The 27,586-nt window shown below is 44.2% G+C and overlaps 1 protein-coding gene across 12 annotated transcripts in view; it reads right to left on the reverse strand.

Moving 5' to 3' along the window:
• Nucleotides 1-225: 225 nt before the first annotated feature.
• The window catches only part of LOC147608888 (FAD/NAD(P)-binding oxidoreductase family protein), a 142,182-nt gene continuing 114,821 nt past the window's right edge, over nucleotides 226-27,586 (reverse strand). For 3 of the 12 annotated variants that reach the window (XM_086788069.1, XM_086788066.1, XM_086788063.1), the window contains 9 exons: nucleotides 2,891-2,962; nucleotides 2,710-2,809; nucleotides 2,537-2,625; nucleotides 1,876-1,974; nucleotides 1,658-1,756; nucleotides 1,488-1,538; nucleotides 1,174-1,230; nucleotides 1,029-1,070; nucleotides 226-923 (listed from right to left, as the gene is read on the reverse strand). In XM_086788069.1, coding sequence (XP_086644195.1) covers nucleotides 858-923; nucleotides 1,029-1,070; nucleotides 1,174-1,230; nucleotides 1,488-1,538; nucleotides 1,658-1,756; nucleotides 1,876-1,974; nucleotides 2,537-2,625; nucleotides 2,710-2,809; nucleotides 2,891-2,962 — 675 coding nt within the window. In that variant the 3' untranslated portion in view covers nucleotides 226-857. Of the gene's footprint in view, nucleotides 962-1,028; nucleotides 1,071-1,173; nucleotides 1,231-1,487; nucleotides 1,539-1,657; nucleotides 1,757-1,875; nucleotides 1,975-2,536; nucleotides 2,626-2,709; nucleotides 2,810-2,890; nucleotides 2,963-27,586 lie in introns of all 12 variants that reach the window. The other 9 variants (XR_015264295.1, XR_015264293.1, XR_015264294.1 and 6 more) reach the window with 9 other exon arrangements.

Genomic DNA, 27,586 nt, shown 5'->3' on the forward strand with positions numbered 1-27,586 from the left:
ACACTATACCTTGAGAAATATACCAGCAAGGAGATCTAGAACATGGAGAGAACAATTGCAAGAGATATGGAAATGCAATAGCCAAGATACCTGGGAGGAATCTCTTGTTCAACACTGGCACATGCTTTGTGATATCCAAAGTAATTGATTTTTCAACAAATCATGCACGGGACAATATAATATACATCACATTTCTTTGGTATATAATATAGATCATTTTGCTAATTTCAAAGGGAAATTCAATTGTTTCAAAGCTTGATGTGTTCAAAAGTACTTGGCACAATCAAGTGCAACATTTACAATTGAGACCTTGGCACACTTAGGGAAAGGTTTTGAAGAAACTCTTAGGATACTGAGATTCAATTTAATATGGTAAATTGGCATACCACCAAGTTTTGCTCAATCAGAGATCCAAACATAACCTTAGAAATGATGCACACTACGGTGCTTCCACCTTCACAATAAGGATGCTAAATGATACACGACACGTCCTATGCAAAACCATGTATCTGATGTTTTGAATCGGTGTGCCAAATACTACTAGTTTGCAAAATTGGAACAATTATTCAAGATAAGCAAGGAACATGGCATGCTGAGTGGGTAGCTAGCATAGCATGCATGCTGCTGTGCCATGCAAAGTAATGAATAAAGTCTAATGGACATTTGACCCTTATGCACCACCTTGAAGACCTTATGTGTTGCATTTTTAAGTAAACCTCTCCATGAAGATGATACATGGTGTTGTCAGCATTTATAGCTGCAGTTTTCAGGAGTTTCTCTGCACTTGTAATCCAACACTTGTTCCAGCAATACATCCTCCTGATACATGGTGTTGTCAGCATTTATAGTTGCAGTTTTCAGGAGTTTCTCTGCACTTGTAATCCAACACTTGTTCCAGCAATATATCCTCCCGTCCATGCATTCTTCAAGGCCCATCAGAGGAAGCCTCATTAAACCTCATCTGAGGAGGGGATAGTATAAGATACACAAAAACAGCTCAAAAAGAACTTGATTTAAGAAAAACATACTTGGAAGTTGAACCCGCCAGTGACACCATCAACGTTTAGGACCTGGCAGCAGAAGTAAAAAAAGATGACACTGGGAATCCATTGTGGATCAATCTCAGATTTTAAAAATAGACACTTTGTTTATGTGCTAAAGTGGCAAACCAACCTCTCCAGCAAAATATAACCGAGGGTGTAGTCTACTCTCCATTGTTTTCAAATCTATCTGCACTTTTCAAAGGATACATTCAAAGAAGCATAGATGCACATGTTAATACCATAGCCGCTTGCACATGTGTGGTTCACCAACCCAACAAGACATTTTGTTCACTACAATAAAAGCCATCTTACAGAGTTACCACACACCAATTGCCTAGTCCCAAAAAAGAAGAAAAAAAGCAAAGCATAATGCCTAAAAACAGAGTATTGTCATTGTATCTTTCAAACCCTATCTTTTTTCAAAGGTTAGGGGTAAGATACAACCTCCAGAAGTGGGACTCCTCCAGATGTCACAAATTCGTCTTTGAATTCTCCCTTTTGAGATCAGGATAGGTAATTGTCAGTAATGATTTCTTCACTATGACCAAGCACATAATTGAAAGAAATCACACATGAATTATCCTGCGTTCACGACAGTGATTGCGAAGCATTACCTTGCCACATACAGGAAATGGGCATCGCTTTACCATGGCTGCAAGTTTCTGTACAGAAGCATTGGTAAGGGTAGCCCACACATCCAATGGATCTATATCCTGAAAAAGGGATATGCATAAGATCAAGACAAGGCTGTTAGGATTGAATATGAGGGCAATTTGTGCAAAAGGTGCATACATTCAAGGTCAACATTGAGAAACTCAAAGAATAGGATTACTGCAGGCGGAGCAACACTTGCCACTCGTGAGAGAAGATACTCCCAAAATCTGCGAACCAATGATAGCTCGCTTGGTGAGAAACTTCCCAGCTGCCGTTTCTGCAATTAAAAAGAGCACCAAGAGAAAAAGAACGTTCTATGGAACGTCTACAACATACCCCGAGGGTCTATGAAACCAAAACTGTGTTACAATAGTTCTATGAGATAACTAGATCATGGAAAACTAGCTAGATATACAATAGCGATTATGTTAAGAGACAAGATGATCATACGCGAGAGAGAGAGAGAGAGAGAGAGAGAGAGAGAGAGAGAGAGAGAAATGAAATGTTATATTAACGTCTTCAAAAGGCCATAATGACCTATGAGACCAAAAGTTACATCATGGTGGATCTGATACAATGTCTGGATAAAAAAACCCAGAAAATGAAAAATAAAGATGATACTACTGGCACCTAGAAAATGAAACTGGATCTGGAAGGTAAACAGAAACCCTTATAGGGTGTGAATATAGTGAGGGGGGGTTACGCTATAGAGAGAGAGAGATGGGGGGGGGGTGTGTTTTGGGGCAGAGAGAGAGAGAGAGAGAGAGAGAGAGAGAGAGGGGATATATTTTCCACCTAATAGTTTTCTAACTGCCGTTAAGAGAACAAAGGCCACTTACCAGAGCATGTTTCCGTTGCCCATTTAAGATTCCTGTAACCTCATCCAGGCTTAGCTTTGGCTCAAAGTCCACCCATAGCATTCCTGCATCTGATTAAAAGTCAAAACATGTGCACCACTTTCCACAACAAAAGAAAGATCTTCTTCAAGGGAAACCCTTCAATTTTCCAGTACCTTGATATTCAGCAGAGAACAAATCCCTTGCTGCCCAAGCTGACAAGCGTAAGACAACAGGCCCACTAAGGCCCCAATGAGTTACTAGCATTGGTCCCATCTGTAAAAGAATTTGATTCCATCAAGCTCATACTTGATACTAAGATTTGAGTCAAAGATTAGTATTTCTTTTAAAACTAACCTGTGTCAGGTTTGGGTTCCTGTGTTTTTGGCCTGCAACTTGCAATTCCACCCGCACCACTGGAAAGCTCACCTGAAAAGAAGAGATTACTGTTATATAAACCCACCACTTCAGACTGCAGCATGCAGTTTTCCTGCCCAAGATAGACAGATGTTAGTACTGTGATTTCATTTGTAGATCTAGACTTTTTCTTTCAAACCAAAACTTTTTTTTTTCACGAAACCGCAAAGTCTTCATGTCACAACAGCCAGAACCTGTAAAAGGTCTACTGTGAATCGCAATGTTTTTCAACCTCGGCCACATTTTAATGGTCAATTACTGTGTGAATTATTTTGGGGCAGAGCCAAGAAAATTAGCTGGGGTTTAGCCAGTAGAAATTAAGGCTCCTCCAATCATTAGCAAAAAAATGATAAGGGTAAACATACGGCATATTCCCGTTGCGTGTGTGTGTGTTGGGGGGGGGGGGTGGATGATATGTGGGTGTGTGTGTACATACATACACATACAGGTATGTATATATGCATGTGTACATGCATACACATACAGGTATGTATATATGCATGTGTACATGCAGTGCAATGCGTGAGTACGTATGTGTGTGTGTGTGTGTGTGTTTGCAAGTGTGTCGTGTGTGTGGTTCGTAGTTCCCTCTCGATCGGACGTCTGTTCGCCGCTCAGAAGAACTGTCTTGGACTGAGCAGGATAAAGCCGGCGACCACATGAAAGAATCTGTCCAGCGACAGCGGGAGTCTTCTCTGTGCAGCTGAGTGTGTTCACTCGCCCCTGTGTGTGCTGCGTTGTACATCCCTGTGTGTGTGTGTAGGTATTTGTTTTACCCTCAACAATTTGCAGATTTTAGCCCTCATCTCCTTATAGATTTCTCATTGGGCTTGTCAGATCATGCTCCGTTGTGGATGAATTTACAGCTTGGCATGCCTCTGGATGATTTGCCACCCCTCTCCAGTAGATTATTGCATGTTAATCAGGCTTATTTCCGACATCACTATTTCCAGCAAATGATCAGACTTGCAATTCATCCCTTGCCTTTGCATGCCCAAGAGGACATGAATTATGCTTGGGACAGCTTTGTCTCTCGTATGCAGAATGTCATTAGGGAGTATGGCAACTGGCATATGACTGAATGGAGAAATGAGGTAAAATGGGCAAAAAGGACAACACAACAATTGACTGAATTTTCTCAGTTAAGGCCTCTCTCTGATTCAGAAAAGGATTCCCTTTCACATGCTCAGTTTAAATTCACTGTTAATGATCAGAGGAAATTGCACAAATGGCAGATTAGGGCAAGAATGAAGCCCCTCATGGATAAGGACTGCTCATCAAAAGCCTTTTTTCAGGGCTTGCATGCCACTCGAAAGAAAAACTCATGCCTAAGGGTAAGGAAGCTAGATGGCTCTTGGACACACTCTTTCTCTGATCTCCAAGATGAATGCCAGAATTATTTCCAGAAATTATTCTCCGCTCCTGATTCCCCATCAAATCAAATGACTGAGGCTAGGACTGAATTTCTCCAATATGTTTCTGGAATAGTGGAAATGGATGAAGCTCTTACCTTGGAGAGACCTTTTACTAACACAGAACTTGATAATGCATTGTTCCACCTCAGCAAATACAAGTCCCCTGGCTGGGATGGCCTTACGGTGGAATTTTATATTTCTTTTTGGGATGATTTGAAAGAAGTCCTCTTGCAAACGATCAATATTGCCTGGCAAGAAAATCAGTTGCCGCACTCTTGGAAGCATGGCATAGTCAAACTTGTGCCCAAAAAACATCTGTGTGACCATATGTCAGATTGGAGGCCTATTACTTTGATGCCTGTAGTTTACAAACTCATTACCAAAATGATTGTGCATAGGCTTCACAGGATACTGGATGCTGGACTTCATCCTCATCAGTATGGGTTTGTGCCGCGAAGACAAATCCATGACAATATATCCAATGCCTTGACTGCAATTGAATATGCAAAGTATACGCATCAAGATGTGCTTATATTGCACGTGGATATCGCTAAGGCATTTGACACTGTTCAATGGGATTTTATCTCTCAAATCATGACCAAGTTGGGTTTTGGTCCCAAGATGGCAAATGCAGTTTACTGGCTTTATTTTGGCTCTACTTCTCAGTGCATTCTTGGAGGTCATCTGTCTCGGTCATGGACATTGGGTCGATCAGTTAGACGGGACTGTCCTCTTAGTGCTCTCTTATATGCCATTGCGACCCATCCCCTTTTAATGTATCTTGATCATCTTACAAACACGGGACAGATGAGTGGTCTTAAAATCCCTGGAGCTGCATCTTTTTTGGCACAAGCATATGCTGATGATTCCTTCTTTATGCCACAGAATTCTTCTCGGGAAGTTCAAATGCTTATGACCACTCTTGCATTGTACGGCTTGGCAGCGGGATTGCATGTCAATTTTGACAAATCTAAATTACTTCCCCTGACACAATGTGACTGGTATTCTATTCTTTGGCCCGGTCAGGTGGTGCATTCCAAAGATGTAGTCAGGCATTTGGGATATCCCATAGGATGGCATATCACCAGGAAGCAGCAGCTAAAATGGATCTTCCAAAGACTTCAACATAAACTGGAATACTGGAAGATTTCTACTTGGCCTCTTCATGTCAGGCTCAGAATAGTACAGTCCATTGTAATGTCCTATGTCCAGTTCTATTTGCCTTTGTTTATTGGTCCTCCAGGGATATTTCAGCCTTTATGTCTCAAGCTATGGAGATGTTATGGAGGACAAAAACTGCTGTGAAAGACTGATGAAGATGGAAATGGTGTGCTCTCCTAGGATGCATGGTGGACTTGCCCTCAATATAAGATATCATGTACTTGCAAGGAAGGCGACTATGCTGCATACTTTTTTCCGTCAACAACAGCCATGGACTTGTATGCTAGCATCCATGTGTGTCAACATGAGGACTTGTGCTTATGGTCATTGGATTACTGATCATTGGGAGGTTGTCATTGGGAGATTTGTAGGGAAGATACCTGGCTGTCCTTTCTCTACTGCTCTGATACTTGACTGGAAACAGGTACTTTCTAAGGTAAAATGGGCTCCTGATAATTGCTCAGGAACAAACTCAATGAGGAAAGAAAGTATTCATTGGAGTGCCATCTTTGACATTCCACTCGCTTTGCAGGAACCTGTTCGGGCATACAATCTCATGAAATTGGGAATTAGATACATACATGATGTGGTAGATGATCAGGGCTATGTCTTATCTTTTCCTCAGGCCACTGCTTCCTATGCATTGGGAATGCATCATAGGTCTATATGGAAGAAAATTGCTGATTTATTACATCCTTTTCTACCTGTTCCTCCTGTGGCTGACACAGACAGGCTTACGGATTGGCAATTACAACCCTCTGCTACATGCACTCATCCTGTTCCTCTTCTCGCCTTAACCTCCATCAAAGCTTACAGGCTTCTTCAGCCTGCTCCATGGATTCAGCAACATGCTAATTCTCTGTGGCATATAAGGAAACCCCTCTCATGGTGGCGGAAGAATCTCGGGATGTTATGGAAGTGTAAAATGCCATTGAAACAAAGACTTTTTCTTTGGAGATGTATGACAGGCACATTGTCAGTGGGGGTCACACTTGCTAAACGTCGCATTGCACCATCCACATGTTTAAGATGTCAGGCTCCTTCAGAGACTGTTCTTCATTTGCTTTGGCACTGCCCGTGTTCTAGGATCCTCCTCAGGAGAATTTCAGATTATCTTCGGCTCCGTTTCCCGAGTCACAGATTTGGGAAACATTTCTGGCTCTTTGGCAGATTTATGAGGTCTTTGTCTCAATACTCACTATTTCTCTCTTGGGTGAGATATTGGGCTCTTTGGACAATCTGGAGTGAGCATAATTTGGCATACTTGGGTCGGCAGATTCAAAAGTCATATGAATCTTTCCGAGCCTCATTACGGCAATCCTTATATGATGCCTGCCATGAGGGTGATATGGATGCTTCTTGCATAGAGCTTTTCTTTTTATGTTTCTGATCTTTGGGATACTCTCCATTTCGGAGACCTCTCATCATGTAAATTTATGAGCATATAAATATACTGCACTGGATATTACCCAAAAAAAAAAAGCGTGTGTGTATATATGTGTGTGTGGGGTTAGTGAGCGTGAGAGAGAGCGAGGAGCCTGCGCAGCGCCGCCTGCTGTCTACTGCTTCTGCCGTCGTTTGTTGCTTCTGCAGTGCCAGCCGCCCTGCCCCCTTCGCTGCCTCTGCAGCACCAACTGTTGGTCGTTTTTCACTGCCTTCGCAGCACCGGCCTCTTATTTTTGCACGTCACCTGCCTGCAACTTGTCGCCTTCCAAGTGTGTGTGTGTGTGTGTGTGTGTGAATCAAGTATGATGGTGGAACGAGTGCGCTCCTGGGCCGCCGATGACCTGCTCGCCTGCTCCCTCGACCTGCTCGCCCCTTTTGGGTGAGCACGTGTGGTGAGGCGCTTGTCCCTGGTCTGTATCGGGCTTCCTTCCTGGACTGTGTCGGCCATGCAGTAATCTTCGTGACCTTCTGAGGGTTCCCAGATGCATTGTTTTCTCATCATCAATCTGCTCTTCTTCCTCTCTTCCGCGACCTGTGCGCGTGTATAGGAGTGTGTGTGTGTGTGTGTGCGCGCGCGCGCGGGTGTGTGTGTGTGTGTGCGCCTCGCTACAGGTCACTATTTTCCCTTCTGTGTAAGATAGTATTCCAATAGAGCTGTCCCCTTTTTTCTGATCTATGTCTTTCTGCTGAATCGAATAGTCTCGATGGCAGAAACAAGCAAGTATTATGTCAAGAGAGCACTTTCTCCTGAACCTAAAAGACAATTAAGGGAAACTCTGCCCCCCATAGCTCCTTCATCTGAAGATGCTTCCTATGTGTTTGATATGTTGAATGAGGATTTTCAACAAAGTAGAAGAGAATGGATATTGCCTGCTCTGGAACTCACCTACAAGATGAAGTTGCCTTCTCTTGTGCATCCTCTGAAGAAGCTCTCTCAAACTGCAGTCATCATCTTTTTTCCAGGTAAAATACCCTCGGCTAATGATGTGGGACAATGGGTGAATTCTCTCCTAGGTGGATGCTATGTAGAAGGAGTCTATTTTGCCTCCAGAGGATTTTATGAAGTTCATCTCTTGGATGCATTGACAAAACAAAAGATGCTGGAAATGTCCCCTTTATTTTTTGGTCGTCAAATGGTGCACATCATGCCTTGGTCTCCTAATAAGGATTATCAGAATCTCATCAAACATCACTGCCCTGTATGGGTTGAAGTCGTTGATTTTCCAGATTACATGAGAACAGAGCCTTCAGGCTTAGCGATGACTTTGGGACAAGTGATCTGTCCCCCTCGTCCCACAGGTAATAAAAATCGTTTTTGCATCTTATGGGATACTGATAGACCAACCCCCTCTTCTATTGCAGTTGAGATTGAGGGTGTTAATTTGGGAAAGAAATATTTCACTTTGAAATGGGGCATTTTTGCTGGAGCTTGTTTCTCTTGTCACAAGTTCGGGCATCTAGCTTCTGAGTGTCCCTCAATCCTTCATCCGCCTCCTCCAGCTGCCATTCCTCCGCCATCAAATAAAGAAGGTCAAAAGACTTATGTGGAAAAGACTAAAGCTAAAGGAGCAAAGCCTTCAGTTCATACAGGGAACCAAGCCAATTCAGTTCAAAATAAGGATAAAGGAAAAAGCAAGCTAGTGGAAAATAATTCATCTTCTCACGACGGTTGGCAGAATGCTAAGAAGACGGTGCCTCTCAAACAAAGACCTCTCCAATCTCGAAATTGGGATGCTTCTGCTCCATCTCCTGGTCAACCTTCTACCTCTTTGGACAGCCCCATCTCAAAGGCATGGGTCAATGCAGTTAAGAAGGGTATTCCACTTTGTGAAGAAGATGATCTAGTCAGGGAATTGGATTCTGAGGGTCAGCAAGACCTTGTGGCAATGGCAGAGGCCTAATGCCTCCCTTTCTCTTTGAGGACTGCTCATCTCTTGTACATATTTTCATGCGTACTTCTCTTAAATGTTTTTCTTATAACATAGAGGGCCTCTGCAAATAGCATAAATGGAGGCTCCTATGGCATTATATAAATAATACTCATCCAGATGTTGTGTGTCTGCAAGAGCATAATCAGCATTCTTTTGCTGGCCAGCATGGTTTCTTTTCAGGATATGATATATTTTATGCAGGATCTAGACAATTCTCTGGGCTGTGCATTTTAGCCAGACATGATCTGCAACCCTGTGTAGCATATAATGATCTTTGTGGCCGATGGATGATTATCCAATGTATGATCAATGGAGAGATTTTTGAAATAGGCTCCTTGTATGCCTCTCAAATTTCAGCTTCGAGAGCTCAAATGTGGGACTCCATAAACCAATATCCTTGGTCCTCAAATGCTCTACTTTGTGGTGACTTTAATAATTCTCCTCACTGGAAGGACAATACCACACATAAATCCCATATGCTTCCCTCTGAAATCCAGCAATGGGAACATATGACTTCATCGCTTCATACTGCAGATTTATGGACAGCAACTCACCCTTCGGTTTTGGGATTTACATATCATCATAATGCTTTTACAGAATATTGGGCCAGGCTTGATAGATGGTATCTTATTCATGCTCAGCAATATGATGATTATACATGTCAAATGTGGACTGATTATTCTCAACAACTATCTGATCACACTCCACTTTGGCTCAACCTTTCATTTGGTATGCCTCTCGATGATATTCAGCTCTCTTTAGTCAGACATTTGCAGGTTAATCAATTATATCTTTCTCATGAAAAATTCCAGCAAATGATCAGATTGGCTTGTAAGCCATTGTTATCCCATGCTCAGGAGGATCTGGATTTTGCTTGGAACTCTTTTGTGCATCGTATTCAAAATGTCATTAAGGAATATGGAAGATGGTACATGGCAGAAACCAGACAGCATATCCAGTGGGCAAAATCATACAAGCAGTCCTTGGTACAGATTAGCCATCAAAGGTCTCTTTCTGCTTCTGAACAGAATTCATTGTCTTGTGCTTCTTCCATAATTGATGCTAATGATAAACGCAAGCTTTCCAAATGGCAGACAAGGGCTAGAGTTAAACCTATGCTAGATAAGGGTTGCTCCTCGAAATCTTTCTTTCGAAATTTACACACGTACAGACAAAGTCAATCCATCATGAGAGTCAGAAAACCCGATGGTCTTTGGACCCAAACTTTATCGCAGCTAGAAAAACAATGTCTGGATCATTTTCAGCTTCTTTTTTCTCTACCATCTTCTTCTACACCTCAGGCTGCATTGGCTCGGAGCAGATTTATTGAGCTTGTTTCTCCTATTGTTTCTTTGCAAAAAGCTTCAATGCTGGAAATGTCCTTTTCAGATATTGAATTGGATGAAGCCCTCAAGCATTTGGGTAAACATAAATCCCCAGGCTGGGATGGTTTGACGATTGAATTTTTTGTAGCCTTTTGGGCTGAATTGAAGGGTCCAATCTTGAAGCTCATTAATGTAGCCTGGCAGCATCAACATCTCCCCTCAGCTTGGAAGCATGGTTTGGTTAAGCTTCTCCCCAAAAAACATCTGTGTGAGACAATGGATGACTGGATGCCTATTACTTTGATGCCTGTTATATATAAACTTATTGCTAAAATGTTGGTACATCGGATAAAGGATATCCTTCATGATGGACTTCACCCCAGGCAATATGGTTTTGTTCCAAGAAGGCATATACATGATAATATCTCCAATACTCTCATTGCAATGGAATATGCAAAATATTCTGCTCAAGATGTCTTGGTTATGCAGGTGAATGTGGCAAAGGCATTTGATACGGTACAGTGGGATTATGTTTCTCAAATCATGTCTAAACTTGGTTTTGGGCCAAAGCTAGTTAATGTCATATGTTGGCTTTACTCAGATTCCACTGCTCAATGCTTTATAGGGAAACATTTGTCTGAGTCTTGGACTCTAGAACGATCAGTTCGACAGGGATGCCCTCTCAGTGCTTTGTTCTACGCTATTGCTTCACATCCTTTGCTTCTTTATATGGATCATCTGGTTGATACTAGACAGTTAGAGGGGCTTCAGATTTCTGGTTCACGGCCTTTCATTGCACAGGCTTATGCAGATGATTCTTTCTTCATGCCAAAGAACAGTCCTCTGGAGCTTCGCCTATTGATGGATACTCTTTCAGATTTCGGGTTGGCTGCTGGTCTAAAAATTAATTTTCAGAAATCAAAACTCTTACCTCTCAAACATTGTGACTGGCATGCTATCCTGTGGCCCGGCCAGATTATTTATCCGGAAAGCATAGTAAGACATTTGGGTTATCCCATTGGCTGGAAAATCAGAAATAAGCAACAAATATCTTGGGTGCTAAACAAAATTCAGGACAAATTAGAATATTGGAAGATCTCCACTTGGCCATTGCACGTACGGCTCCGAATTGTTCAGTCCATTATTCTAGCTTATGTCCAGTTCTATCTTCCTCTATTACATTGGTCATCTCGAGATCTTTCTTCTTTTATGTCTCAAGCCATGGAGATTTTTTGGAAAACTAAGCTTCATAAAAAAGCTTTAAGGTTACTCAAAATGGACCTGCTTTGCTCACCAAGAATGCATGGTGGTTTGAATATTATAAACATCAAATTTCATGTGCTGGCAAGAAAGATCACTATGCTCAAAACCTTTTTTCAACAAGAGCAGCCTTGGTCTATCATGTTGGCAATTTTGTGTGGTCACATGCGCACAAATGCTTATGGTCGTTGGTTAGTTGATCCATCGGAAGTAGTGCTTGGCAAATTTCAAGGTAAAATCCCTGGTTGTCCATTTTCTACTTCCTTGATTCAGGATTGGAAGAAAGTGCTCTCTCACATCAAATGGTCTCCCCATCCTGCTTCTATAGCTTCCTCGCTTCGAATGGAAAGCCTACATTGGAGTGCTGTTTTTTACTCTCCCCTTGCTGTACGACAACCAATCAAAGCTTACAATCTTATGAAGTTGGGCATCCGGTTCATTGATGACGTGGTAGATACTCGAGGGCAAATACTTTCTTTTTCGGCAGCATGTCAAAAATACAATCTTGGGATGCATCATAGATCTATATGGAAAGCTATTGTAGATCTCTTACACCCTTTCATTCCGATTCCAACATTGGATGTAAGAGACAGGCTTCAAGATTGGCATCTTCAGTCTTCAAATTCAAGATTATCCTCTCAGCCTTTGCATCTATTGACTTCTATACAGGCATATCGATTGATATTACCTCCTCCATGGATTGCTCATCATGCTAATTCTCTTTGGCATCTGGATAAGTCTTTAGCTTGGTGGAAAGGAAAACTAACATTGATATGGAAGTTGAAAATGCCATTGAAGCAGAGACTCTTTCTTTGGAGATGCATTGTCGGTATTTTTCTAGTGGGAGTGAAATTGGCTCAAAGAAGGATTGCCTCTCCTCTTTGTCCAAGATGTCATCATACTACTGAGAGTATTCCGCATTTATTGTGGTCTTGTTCATATTCCAGAGACCTTCTGGACAAGATCTCCTATTTTTTATCTCTCAGATTTCCTGCACACAGGTTCTATAGGTTTTTTTGGATGTTTGGCACGTTATCAGCTTCTTTGTCACAGTATTCTCTTTTCTTCCATTGGATCAGATACTGGGCCTTATGGACCCTCTGGCTACAGCGAAATCATGCATATCTGAATTCACCCCTTCAGCACCCTTATGAGTTCTTCCGAGCCTCATTGCGGCAGTCCTTATATGATGCCGTACATGAGGAAGATTTGGATGTTTCTTGTGTTCAGCTTTTCTTTTACTGTTTCTGATGGATAGGGCATAGGCTCTTTTCTTGAGCACTGCCCTGATCTTCGATAGAACTTTTTCACTACTGTTTTTAAGGTTCTAGGGTTTAGACATCCTTTTGATGTTAAACCCTTTTGTACATTTATGATATAATGCAATTTCAACTGGTTTTACCAAAAAAAAATGTGTGTGTGTGTGTGTGTGTGTGTGTGTGTGTGTGTGTCGGTGTGTATGTGTTTTTATCGCCGGGATTGTCCTGCCTCGTGCCCCCTGTTGCACGATTCAGCCTTTCCCTGCCCTACTTTTCCGACAACTCTATAGTGTCCTTTTGCAGTTTTTTCTGCCGCCTTCCTCCACCTTTTCTGCCTTATTGTTTCTATTCCACTTTCCTTCTTGCCTTCGTAACCTCACAACCTCCTTCTATCAATATCGGCCTGTTCTTTTTCACAGCCTTTCCCTTTCCGTGGTTCTATCAATGGCTTCAGCTTTAGATGTTTGTACATATGCCCGAAAAGAAAGATCTGCAGATGCTAAGCGCCGCCTATCAGAGCCGGCTTTACAAGATGATGCATTTACGTTGGAAGCTCAGTATGTGTTTGATACCCTTAAGGATGACTTTCAACAGTCACGACAGGAATGGGGCAAACCGATTCCAGAGGTCACCTACAAATTGAAGTTGCCGTCCCTGGTAAACCCTCTCAGAAAGTTGTCTCAAACTGCCGTTATAATATTCTTTCCAGGAAGAATCCCTGCGGCCAGCGATGTCGCGCAGTGGATTAAGTCCATCCTTGGATGATGCTTTGTAGAGGGAGTGTATTTTGCTTCCAGAGGCTTTTATGAGGTGCATTTATCAGATGCTTCATGCAAGCAGAGGCTTCTTGAGTTCTCTCCCCTCTTTTATGGGAGGCAAATGGTACATGCTATGCCCTGGTCCCCAAACAAGGATTATCAAAGTCTTATACGACATCATTGTCCTGTATGGGTTGAGGTTGTTAACTTCCCGGACTATATGCGTGAAGAGTTGCCTGGCCTGGCTGCTTCTTTGGGACAGGTCATTTGTCCACCACGCCCCATGGGAAACCGTAACAAGTTCTGCATTCTCTGGGACACTGACATACCTACCCCTCCTTCTATTGCGGTGGAAGTTGAGGGAGTGCAATTGGGCAAAAAGTATTTTGAATTGAAGTGGGGTGTGTTTGCAAGTGCTTGTTTTGCCTGTCACAAGTTTGGGCATCTAGCCTCTGAATGCCCAATGGTTCTGCATCAGCCCCCCCCAAATGCCTTGCCACCCCAGACACGGGAAAAGAATGAGAATTTGCAAGTCAAGACAGCAAATACAAATGGAGCAAAGAATGCAAAATCAGTCAATCAGGTGCCCGCACTTGTAGGAAAAGGAAAAGATAAAGGGAAAGAGAAGATGAAGGAAACTGTGGGGATTGATCAGGACGGTTTTAAACAACCCAAGAAGATCGTTGTATTGAAGCAACGCCCCCTTCAATCTCGTCAATGGGATGCTTCTTCTCCCTCACCAGGACAAACTTCTACTTCAGCCTCTGCTCCTATCCTTCAAAATTGGGTGGGCGTATTGAAGAAGGGCATCCCCATATGTGATTCAGAAGAAGAGGAAAATGCTATGTCTTTCATGGGCAATGAAGGCATGCAGCCTATGCAGGCAAAGGCCTAGCCTCTCTGATGTCTGGTTCTTATCCTCACACTCTGCTGTACATACCTTTTCATGCTTCAAACACTTAAGTGCTTTACATACAATGTACAGAACCTCTGCAATGTCTCAAAGTGGAGGCTATTATGGATTTATGTACATAAAATGCAGCCAGATATTGTTTGTTTGCAAGAGCATAATCAACACTCCATGGTTGGACAACATGGTTTTTTGCACGGCTATGATATATATTATGCTGGTACTGCTACCTATTCAGGTGTATGCATACTGGTTAGACATGAGTTGCAGCCTCAGTTGGCCTTCAATGACAATAGTGGCAGATGGATAGTAATACAATGCAATGTTAATGGTGATATTTTTGAGTTTGCATCAGTCTATGCCTCCCAGACCTCTGCCATGAGGGCTTCGTTGTTGACAGCCTTATAGGTGCCAAAGTCATGCAGTAATGGTTGGGACAAGTATTGGGCACAATATGAACACATTCCATGACATTTTTGATGATGTGTTATGGCCTAAAATGGACTAGCGGACCTGAATATGACTTGCTATCAAAATCCCTATAAAAAGGCAAATCATGTCACAGGCGGGCACATGAATACAGAAACTAATTGCCAAAACACAACATACATTTCACATCATAGGCATATTCCAAAACATCTGTCACAAATATCAAAAACATATACATCCTGAAATCACCAAAAGATAATCTTGCACGTGACACAGCATTAGGGGTTGAAGTTGGGCCATTACCAACAAAGTATTCTCTTGTACAAGATGTGGGTGCCCAGGAAATCACACTCCTTCGCCAGCACCAGATTCAACCAAATCAGTGAAATACAGAAAAGAAAACAGGCCCTCAGTCACCAACCCAGGGCAAAGCAGTCACCAATTATTACCTCGCGGCACCTGTCAGGCCCACCCAAGTGCTAGTACGTGATCACACCCTCTAGCTTATAGCTGTCCACACAGCTTTTCGCACAACCAACTATGTTTAAGGCTTTCTGGCCACCTGAAGGTTCCACCAGATCATTTGCCCGATACAGCATCCTTTTTGTCTTTATGACTGAAAATAACCTACTTGCTATCCAGATAGTCTCGAACAGGACCAAAACTCCCAAACAGCAAAATTCAGTTTGGTTCCCATATTACCAAATAGAGCACACCAAAAGAGACTACTGATGCTTGACAATCGTCTTTTGCATGCCATGATGCTTGAAGATTTGGGCCAAAAATATCTTCACCATACGCTCTAGTCTTATGGTCTTCCGTACTCGAATGAAATGTGCATGTTTATTGAACCTGTCCACAATAGTCCAAATAGCATCATTTCCTTGCTGCATTTTTGGAAGATCTATGATAAAATCCATGACAATACTCTCCCAAGGCTGATTCGGAATTGGCAACCGTTGAAGCAACCCTAGAGTCTTATGCCTGTCAAATTTGACCTTCTCGCAAACTATACATCGGCATTCATAATCATCAATGTTTTTACCCATCTGCGGCCAAAAGAAATACTTCTCCAAAGCATGTGTAGTAGCAAGAATTCCTCTGTCTTGCATAAGGTGGTGTATAGCATTCCAATGCCTTTTGCCTAAATTCTTATGCACACAAGGTGATTCTGCATCATCAAATATCCATCACATATGGAATAGTTTGGGGCTGGTTTACCCTGTTGGAAATCAGCCCATATATGCTGAAAATCATCATCTATGTGATACACATCACACATATCTGAGAGATCTTGATGATAGGCTACGGTAATGGAATGAACTTGAGGCCTTCGGGAAAGCGCATCAGCCACTACATTCTTCTTTCCGAGAGTATGTAAAATCTGAAAATGAAACAGAGAGAGAAAAATTGCCCATCTCGTTTGCTTTTCAGACAACTTAGTTTGTGTACGAAGACTTTGATGTTCCGTCTTAACGGTAAATTCAGCCAGGAATTCACTCTTTTTATTGTTAACGTAGAGCTTGTGACTACGAAGCTCTTCGAACACAATAGCCAAGTGCTCTCAGTGTTGTTCCTCATCTTTGGAAAACCCAATGATATCATCAAAAAAAGCAACTGTAAATTGTCTGTGTTTTTTGAAAATCCTGTCAATCATACGATTAAACATGGCCAGTGCATTGGTAAGTCCAAACGACACTACCAGAAACTCCGATTAAACGTGGCCGGTACATTGGTAAGTCCAAACGATACTACCAGAAACTCATAAAGTCCAAACTGCATACGAAAGGCAGTTTTATGTACATCTTGTGGTGCCACAAGTATTTGATGGTAGCCGCTCTTGAGAATTCGGCTATAAAGTAAGCTGCACCCTCCAGCTTGTTCAAAATGTCATCAATGACTGGAATGGGAAACCTTTTCTCTATCGTTACCTTGTAAGAGCATGATAATCCACGCACATTTTGTATGTACCATCTTTCTTTTGCACAAATAGCACAGGTGAACAATAAGGAGAAGAGCTCGGTTATATCAACCCTTTCTCAAGCAAGTCATTTACTTGCATCTCTCTTCTTGTTGCTAACTAGCACTTACCCTGTATGGAGGCCGATTGGGCGGTGTGCTACCAAGTATCACATCAATATGATGATCTTCAGGACATTAGTTGGTAACTCAACAGGCAACGCATCTCGAGAACAATCACCATAGCGATGGAGGAAGTCTACTCGCTCTCGAGTTAGTTGATCAACATTCATTCTTTCATACTCAGCACTCTCTCTTACAAAAACCAAGTAAGAACAAGCTGATTTCTTTATTACTTTATTGACTTGTGCATGACTGACAATAGGAATGGTACTTCTTGGAGTACCAGCATCTATAACAATCTCTCTTCCTCTATGCACACCAATCACTAGCTGTGTCCTTTAGATACATACCCGCATGCATCAGTTTAGACTTCTCCGAGAAGTCTTCATTGCAAAAAGCAATTTCAAATTGCTGAATAAAAGCAAGAGCTTTGGTAATTCCCATCTATCCAAAGAAATTTTCAAATTTAATGTCCTCAACCCCTAACTTGAACTCTTTAGCTCTCTTCTTTGAATGAGATCTGCCACACACATCAGTTTTAGTGTTAGGGGATTCATCTCGAGCCCTCTTTCCCTTATCTCGAGTGGTACTCATAGATCGAGTAGAATCAACATGACGGGAATTCTCTTGACGTGAAACAGTATGATGGGAATGAGCTATAGCCTCTTCCGAATCACCTGAATCTGCATATGCTTCCAAGCAAGAAGCCCCTCTTCCACTGAAATCTTCAGATACATCGTTTCTTCCTTTCAGATAGGAGATAACCAATTCACGAGGATCTTTGTATCCCATCCTCGCTGTCATAGCCTCAAAGGCTGCATCATCTGGTGAAATTTTCCTCTTTGTACTCAAAACTTTTCGCACATTAGGATCTTTTCTCAAAAACCGCCATTAAGTTGTCTCATCATGATAGCATCTAAATCGATGCTTAAGGGCCTCCAACTCGGACCTTACATCAACATAAGGATCTGTATGTACAATACCAACAGTGCCTTCTGCATATGCCCTCTCCTGCTCAAGAGGAGTATGAGCAGTTCCAAAACAGATCCTTCTGCATATGCCCTCTCCTGCTCAAGAGGCTCAGTGTGAGTGCTCATGCTATCTGTTTTGTATGCTTAGCCAAATTTCTGTACTTGTCCTTTCTCACGCAGCAAAAGAAACCAATGCTCTGATACAAATGTCACAGGTAGAAGCATGAATATAAAAAGTAATTTCCAAAACATAGCACACATTCAGCATCCATCACATCATAGACATATTCCAAAACATCTTTCACAAATATCAAAAACACCAAAAGATAATCTTGCACATGACACAGCACTAGGGGCTGAAGTTGGGCCAACGCCCTCCCTAAGGTATCTTTATTACCAACAGAGTATTCTCTTGTACAAGATGTGGATGCTTGGGGGATCACACTTCCCGCCAGCACCACATTTATCCAAATCAGTGGAATACAGGAAAGAAAACAGACCCTCGGTCCCAATACAGGGCATAACAATCACCGACTGCTCTCTTGATTACCTCGGAGCACCTGTCAGGCCCACCCAAGTTCTCGTACGTGATCCCACCCTCTAGCTTATAGCTGTCCACACAGTTATTCACACAACCAGCTATGTTTCAAGCTTTCTCGCCACCCGACAGTTCCACCATATCATACAAGCGATCAACAAGCTGGCCCAAAACAGTCCCAAACAGCCCTTTGGCCAATTCGTTTAGCAACCTGTGAGCAATGTAGAAGCCAAGCACCCTCCATCTCCACGGCCTCTCAACCATTACGTGGCCCACGGCGACAATCTACACTTGGGGAGAATTGGAACCCCAAGTTGAAGGAGGAGGTGGATATGGCGGTGGCCCGCTTCTTCTTCCACGACTACATTGCCTTTCAAGCGGCTAGGTAAGTGCATTCGATCATTGCCAATTCATCATTCATGTTTTCATCATCCTAGTCCCGTTCTCATTAGTAAATTACTTTCTTGAATAGGTCGGAATACTTCAAGGTCATGGTTAAGAAGATTGGGGAGTATGGCTCAACCTATACGTCCCCCTCATCCGAGAGCTTGCGCACTACATTGCTCGAGAAGGAGAAGCGCATTGTAGAGCAAGCGGCCGACAACACAAAGCGGCAATGGGAGAGAAACGGAGTCTCCCTCATTGTGGATGGATGGAGTGACACCCGCAAGAGGAGTATTCACGGCATGGTTGCATATACCCGCGGAGAGATGTACTTCATCTCATCTCATGATACATCCGGCACTGGGAAGAGCGCGGCCGAGTGGGCTACCACCATGGAGATCTTTGGCCCCGAGCATGTAGTGGGCTTTGTTGCGGATGGGGAGCCTTCCAATAGGGCGGCGGGAGCTATTCTCCAAGGTATGTATGGACATGTCACGGTGTCCTTTTGTATGGCTCATTGCCTAAACAACCTCCTCAAGGACATCGGGGCATTACCATGGATCAGCCCGCTCATTGAGGAGGCCAACACCATGGTCTCCTTTGTTCTCAACCACCAAAGACTTCGGCATGAGTTCAACAAGAGGTCCTGTCTCTCTCTCCTCAAATATTCCGACACCCGGTTTGCCTACAACTTTCTCATGTTGGGCCAGTTGAAGGATTGTAGCGGTGCTTTGAGGGGGCTTTTCCTTAGCGACGAGTTTGTCGCCATGCAAGAGTCCCATACAAACACTGGCCAAGAGTATAGGCTACGGGCGGATGACGCCTCTTGGTGGGAGTGTATGAAGACCACAGATGCTATGGTGAGGCTCATAGTCCACCTATTGAGGATTGTAGACGTTATGCAACCATGCATAGGCAAGGTCTCGCATGATAGAGAAGTTGAAAGACTTCGTGCCTGACGAAGACAGATACGAGGAGATCCATGCCTTGTGTCTAGGAAGGTGGAATTCCTACTACTCTCCATTGCATGCAGCAGCTTATGTGGTGGACCCAGAATTCCAAGGCAACAAGCAGGAGAGCGACCGGGAGGTAAGCGCTGGATGGAGGATCATCTTGGATCGTCTTGTGCCTGATGTATCGGTTAGGCGCAAGATCAGGGACCAGCTTTCGATGTACAGGTCATTTCATGGCTCCTATGGCTATCATGATGCACAAGTTGACCGCTCCAAAGTTGGTGCTACTCTATGGTGGGAGGACTTAGGTTCAGATGGACCGGAGCTGCAGCAGCTTGCCATCCGCATACTTAGCCAGGCCGTCAGATCCTCTTGCTTGGAGCAACTTTGGAGTACCTACAGCCACATTGCCTCTAGGAAGAGCAACCGACTCGGGGTAGAGCGTGCCAATGACCTTGTCTTCGTCGGCGTGAACTTGCGAATGCTTTGCAAGAGCATGACCAAGAAGGCAGATTCCTTCACCGAGTGGGAGATAAGTCAACAAGAAGAGCAACAAGAGGATGAGGTGCAGGAGCAGCATGCCAGTGAGGATGAGACTGAGGATGAGCTTGATGCTTCTTTGGCAAAAGCTACCCATGACCATGAGGCGAGCCTTCACGTGGATGATCATTCATGGATCATGATTCATGGGCCTTACTACTTAGCTCCAGCCTCTAGCCTCTAGTCTTCAGCACTTTTTTGTCATTGACTCATTTGAGTCCGTCCATGTATTCTGCCTTCTTAAGGCTTAGTCCTGACTCCTGACTCTTGAGTCATGACTCATTTTGTATCTACTTAATTATTAATATGACTCAAAAGCTTACCATTTTAGTGTAAATTTGTGCTCATTTTGATGTACTTCCAAAGTAGAATAAGTGTAGAGTAGAAAAAATATTTTTAAAAAAGTATTTTTTTAGTGTCGTTCCCTCCCCCGTCCCCGTTCCCTACTTATGGCCGTCCCCCGTCCCGTCCTCGTCCCCGTCCCCCGTCACCGTCCCCGTCCCTTGTGACTATGCTAGGCATCCTCGATGTCCGTGGATATTCACAAGCAAAATACCAAGCAATGTCCAGGCAACAAAACAAGTCACACATGCAAGTGCATTTCACATGTAAATGCTTGTGCACAATGCTTTGGATTAAATCTCCCAACTTGCCATCTTGTACACCAAAATAGTCGCGACCATGGGCACCGCCCATACATGATCCAAGTACTCACTAGAGCAACTACCCTTCCATGAGTTCAGATAACTCACTAGGGTTACCACCCTTCCATGAGTTCTCATACTCACCAGGGTTACCACTCTTCCATGCGTTCACATAACTCACCAGGGTTACCACCTTTCCATGAGTTCACATACTCACTCACTAGGGTTACGACCCTTCCATGAGTGAATCCATCATGCTCCTGGGTACTCCAAGACAACATCCTGGAAATCCTTCCGCATGTCACAGCTCTCTGGAGAATTGTGACAAATCATGGTTCATTTGTAAGCATTCAAAACTAGGGATGCATAGCCAAGACCAAGGGCAAGAGAGCCAAAACTAAGGACATGCAACCTTGAAATTTGGATTAGCCAAGTACACCTTTGAATCAGCGTTTTCTATTAAAGCATAGAAGAGGATACTATGCATTTAATTTATGCATAGCATGCAAGAGTCAGATGTGATTTATGATTTGCAATTATTGTTATTACTCATTCATTTAGTAGTAAACAATAGACAGTAGGAGTAGGTTAGGTTCTCTACGCCATCATTGTGCATGTGATTAGCGTTAATCTCTCTTGCTTAGCGTTAATCGTTACCAAGCATGCTTCGGCATTGACAAGGCCTGCGTACTACGTAGGTCCTTGTGTGTACAATGTAATAATAGACATGAAGAGCTAAAATGTCCATGACACAGTAAAGCATTGAGATGTGCACCTCCCATGTGGTGCCTTCCCATGGTGTTGTAGAATGTCTCAAATCTCAAGCTGACATGTGGAAAGTCTAAATCTTTGAAGGCAAGGGCGTCTAGCTCTCCGGATAGAGGCTACCCGATCTCTAATGACTCCATAGGTGCAAGTAGCCAGTGTGTTTCATATGCTCTAATTAGCCAGTCATTGTGTTATGTGCTTAGCGCTAATTCTTGGGGTTAGGGACTAATCCAACAAGATTAGGGGAGCCCAAGCATTAGAAAAAGTAGGCAGATCCAAGCGGCTAAGGTTCATATTTAATAAATCCAGGGTTATTGGCTATTTAGAACTGGACTATTGTTTTTTTTTACCAACAATAACTACTATATAAGTAAGTTTTGGGTTATTATTGATTCATTGTTGTCTAGACCCCGACCAAGAGGCTTACTCTTGCCATGGACATTGGGGCCTCTGTGGGCAAGCACTGGTGGTATGGGACGCCAGGGCTGACTTGCATGGACTCGTGAGAGTGGAATCCTGGCCCTTGGCTCGGGGGAGGTTTGCGGATTTTCAAGGGCGATCGCCTAAGCTAGGTATCTCTCGGTCACCATATCTGTGTTTTGATCTGCAAGAAGTAGGTGCTTTTTCAGGTTTTGCTAGCAAGATAGGATTTTTGTGTATTTTGAGAGAAGGCAGAGAAAGGGGAGATTTGTATACATGTGTGCAGGTGGAAATTGTCCCAAGAAACCCCTGTTTTTTGAAAAACCATGGTTTCACTCTGGTATGTCAGTGCTGCAGATTAGGTCCGTTTCTGCATGGTGTATGTGGTCGCTTGAGCACTGGCTGTAGTGTTGCTGTCAGGCAAGCAGAGAAGGGCGATCATGTGCAGGTTCCATGGGGGCAGCAGGTGACTGTCTAGGGACTGGTTTGCGCTCTGAATTGGGGCCCCAACAGCAGACAGCAGATGTTGTGCAATGGTGCAGCCAGCAGGTGTTGCGCAAAGGGCTGTACAGGGCCCAGGCCCTGTGGCAGGCTGTCCAGTGCCTCAAACCGGCCGTACAGAGCCTACAGTAGGCCATACAGTGCCTGGACATGTCATACAGGCCAGCAAGCAGGCTGGTGCAGATGTGGACAGGTGGCAGCAGGCAGAGAGAGAGAGAAAAATATATTAAGCGTCTACTAAAGACCCAATGGGCCTATGAGACCAAAGTGATAGAATAATGTCCATGGCATATCTCATCATGGAATGGAAAAAAAAACAGAAACAAAACATAATCATATCTATCTCACTTGGGTGTCCCGCCCCATTGATAATGCAGATGATCATGCATACTTAGATTTCTCCCTCACACGCAAATACACCATCCAGCCACTCACCCAAGTTACCACTTCACCAGGGATACCTCTTCTGTCTACTCTCACCACATTTTCCACACCCTCTCCAACCTCGACCCACACATCCCACTTGATGAGCTTACCACAGCTTGCAGCCACCCTTCACACATCCACTGCAGCCGCTTTCCCTCACACCAAGCCACCCCCAGACCACCTGGAGGAACTGTTCCACAGAACAGTTGGTATGATTAGGAGTGCCGCGAGACCCATGCCCACCTACAGCGATAGGTCTCTCTGGGCTCCATCACTCACCAACAGGCACGACAGATCATCCGTTGTCTCATACGGAGGAAGAAGCAAGCCTACCTAGCTCACCTCGTGCAAGAGCCGTACCATTTGTTTATGGGACAGGACTGTAAGGAGGCTTAGAGGCTCTTCAAGGATTGTCGCCCACCGACCTCGATCACCTCACCTGACATATGGCATGCATACACCACCTCCCTTTACCATGTCCCCAGACAACCACCTCTCCTCCACCCTTCTGAGACTCGCCCTCTTCCCCCCCTCCACTCATCCTTCCACTTGAGCATGGTGAGAGATGCTATTGACAGTATGCAGAATGGGAGAGCAAAAGATCATGATGGGCTGATTACCGAGCACTTCTCACATGCAAGGGATGTATTGGCTCCACTTTTGGTTCATATGTTAGATAGGGCCCTATGCGAGGGTTTCCCCGCTAGTTGGTCATTGTGCCCATTCTGAAAGCAAGTGACCCCATGGATCCTGGTAACTACAGGACTATTATGATTGGTCACACATTGGCCAAGATTTATGGATTGATCTTGGAGCATGAGCTCAATAGATGGGCGGAGGAGCAGAGACTCAAAACACCAGGGCAGGCAAGTTTCCGAAGAGGGCACTCCACACTCGACCACATCTTCACATTACGGGGTATCATTGAGGAGAGGATAGCACATGGAAACCGGAAATACTACTACTTTGTGGATTTCCGCAAGACTTTTGACACAGTCCCACGGACCAGGTTGGTGAGAAGACTGCACGGGATCCTCACACTCTCTGAGTCTGTCATTGGCAGAGTGCGGACACTAGGGGGGAATCAAAGGACATGCATAGCACTTTCGAGGTGAAACAGGGCTGTCCCTTATCTCCCACTCTATTTCGGCTCTACATTGATGAGGTGTCTGACTACATAAACAAACATGGAGGTCCAATACAACTTTTGGTGGGAGTTTTGATACCCATTCTATTGTATGCAGATAACATTGTCCTCGTTTCTAACTCACCAGAGGGGCTGCAGAGACACTTGGATGCATTATAGCCCTTTTGTGAGGATCAGGGCCTCACCGTAAACCTTGAGAAGAGGGCCTCACCATAAACCTTGAGAAGAGTAAGGTTATGATTTTTAACACCTCGCGCACTGGATGCGCAGATCTGCACAACGGTTTACATATAGTGGGGAGCCAATGGACCATGCGCGGCTATGCGGCCTTGGGCTCACTTGAGAAGCAGTGCTCACAAATACAGTTCCAGAAGCCGAGGACGAAGCTCTGGCTATTGGACACACTAGTCACACCTGCACTACTATACAGAGCTCCCATCTGGGGTCCTAGTTTATACCACAGGAGGAGACGGAGGGAGGAGCCAGTTGAGACAAACACGGAGGATGTACATGATAGGTGGAAGCCGATGGAGAGGCCTCTAGTGATGATGATCTCATGCAGGATTAGAAGTAAGCCATCAGTGCCACACGAGATTGTGCGAGCAGAGATAGGGGCTGCACCGATTTTGACAGAGGCTATTTTCCAGACAATGACATACTGGCACATATTATGGGAGCTACCAGACAAATACCCCAAGCTCACCCTAGAGTCCTGGAGACAACTGGCACTAGACGAAGCACTTGGTTTGGTATGCATGGCATGCAGATGGATGCACTCCCTCCATTCTAGTATAGCATAAAGGCACCCTCCTTTGCTCTCAAACGCACAGAGCTGAACAAGGTCATCAAGAAGGACATTATGAGACTAGATACTCAAAGGACTTGGCACCCACCCGTCCAGCCCCTTGGGCAAAGATGGCCTTTTCCAGGGACCATTTTCTTCGCCTGACAGATCTGTTATCTAGGGTGCGATGTGCGATTGGCCAAATCCGCACCTCATCCCATCAGTTGAGAGTGGAGACAGACAAATGTGGGCCGAGGGCAGCTGCACTAGAGGACAAGATATGTCAGCTTTGTCACACATAGGCTAAGACAGAGGCCCACTATGTATGCGGATGCCCAATATGCTATGAAAATAGGGGGAGGTTCCACTGCCTTTTCCGAGATGGATTTAGACCACTTTCTAGGATCATGGATTTCCCAGACCAGAGATGCTTGGGAATTTTTCTCCTGGAGCTTCGTAGACACAGGGAGTCCCTTTTGCGGCCTAGACCAACAGTACCCATTAGAGGACCAATACAGAGAGCTCTCACCGACTTCTTCCAGACCAAAGTGACGAGGGAAGATTCACCCACTACACCCGACCTTCAAGCTAATGCAGGAGCTCGACCGAGAGGAGTGACACTACACAAAGCCATTGAGCTATACAAAGCCCGGCACCCTCGACCTCGTGGTCCCCGCCCACGCCCGCGTCACTACAGGAGGATCAGAGCCATCGACTCCCACCACCAAAGGACTTTCTCGCGACGGCCCAACTTTACTACATTGGGTGCCATGTTGCAACGTCCTATGCGGGATATTTTAGGGTGATATGAGAGCAAGACACTTTTTGTTTTGGGATCAGATCTGACATTTCAGCTCTTATTACTTTCTTTGATTTTTATTTTTAGTACCCATGATGACGTATTTCATGGACATGATGTAATCTTTTGGTCTCATGGGTCATTTTGGCCTTTAAAGGGGTGAGCGGCATCTTGTCCTTTTGTTGTGGGATAGCGAAACGTTGACATTCTTTGCATCTTTTGACTAATTCTTTGGTGTCTCTCGTCTATCAGCAATGGTGTGAACCTCTGCACCCTTGCTCGCCCTTTGCACCGCTGGCATTTAAACTTCACTGCCCGGCAATCCCCTCTCTAGCTGCCTGCACGTGCACAAGTACCCTCAGCTTGCGCACACCTGGTTTTGCTGCCCGCACCCCTTCTTGCGCTGCGCTCCTACGCCCTCTGCGCAGTGCGGTGCACGCACCTAGTTGGTTTCGCAGTCGAGGTGGGTATCGTCATTAGCTAAACACAACAAATCTCACTCTAAGTATATCTCACTCTACACATGATCATAGCTAAACACAACAAATCTCACTCTAAGTATATCTCACTCTACACATGATCATATATTGATCACATGTACTGTCAGATGTTTTCATTTTACTTTTTCTTTTAGTTTTCCATGGCTCAATATATCCAGAGTATCATTGTATTACTTTTGGTCTCATAGGCACTTGGGGTCTTCCGTAGAAGTTAATATAACTTTCTTTCTTTCTCCCTACGAGATACGAGGAAGATTCCAGTGCCTCTTTCGAGAGGGATTTGGACCACTCACATGGGTGATACAGTTTGAGGATCAAAGGTGCTTGAGCATGTACTTGATGAAACTCAGACAATACAGGGATGTAGTGTTGAGGCACCATGCTAAAAGAGCCCCAGTTTCCGACAGGACACCTCACAGAGACCCATCATAGATTTCTTTGTGGTGCACACATCCACATCAGAATCCACTGCCCACAACAATTCCTCTACTACGACATCAGAGCCCACCATAGGAGTTCTTAGCGAGAGAGCTCGATCCATTCTGCGAGCCAAGGGTCCCCAACCCAAAGCATCAGGTCCCTCCACCACACAGAGACAGATTCGTGAGGTTCTCTGCCAACATGACACGCTCCTATCACAGAGGCCTGACATTCACTCCACCATCAGATCGGTTCTGGCCGAGGCAAGTATCGTCATTAGTTGATCACAGTATATCTCCCTCTACACAAGATCATCTGTTGATCACATGTATTGTCAAATGTATTCATTTTACTTTTTCTTTCAGTTTTTCATGGCTCACTATATCCATGGTACCATTGTATTACTTTTGGTCTCATAGGCCCTTGGGATCTTCCGTAGACGTTATTATAACTCTCTCATGCCGATGATATACCTTGGCGCCCCCATGTTCAATAGAGTCCTTTGTTAAGGATTTCCACCCTCTTGGTCCACCAACACTATCACCCCCATCCTCAAAGCCAGAGATCCACTTGATCCTAATAATTACAGGACGATCATGATTGACCACACATTGGCCAAACTCTATGGATCAGCACTAGAAGCGGAGCTCAGTTCATTTGCAGAGAGCCAAGGATGCAGAGCCTCAGGATAGGCTGGCTTTCGGAGGAGCTACTCTACCCTTGACCACATCTTCACCCTCTGTGCCATCATCAAGGAGGGTAGAGCACGACATCAGAGGATTTACTGCTTTGTGGATTTCCACAAAGCTTTTAATATTGTACCCCGAGCCCGCCTCCTACACCATCTACAGGAGATAGGAGTCCC

Source organism: Cibotium barometz, chromosome 52 (assembly GCF_041138505.1).
Source record: "Cibotium barometz isolate CiBa-2024 chromosome 52, ASM4113850v1, whole genome shotgun sequence".
NCBI lineage: Eukaryota > Viridiplantae > Streptophyta > Polypodiopsida > Cyatheales > Cibotiaceae > Cibotium > Cibotium barometz.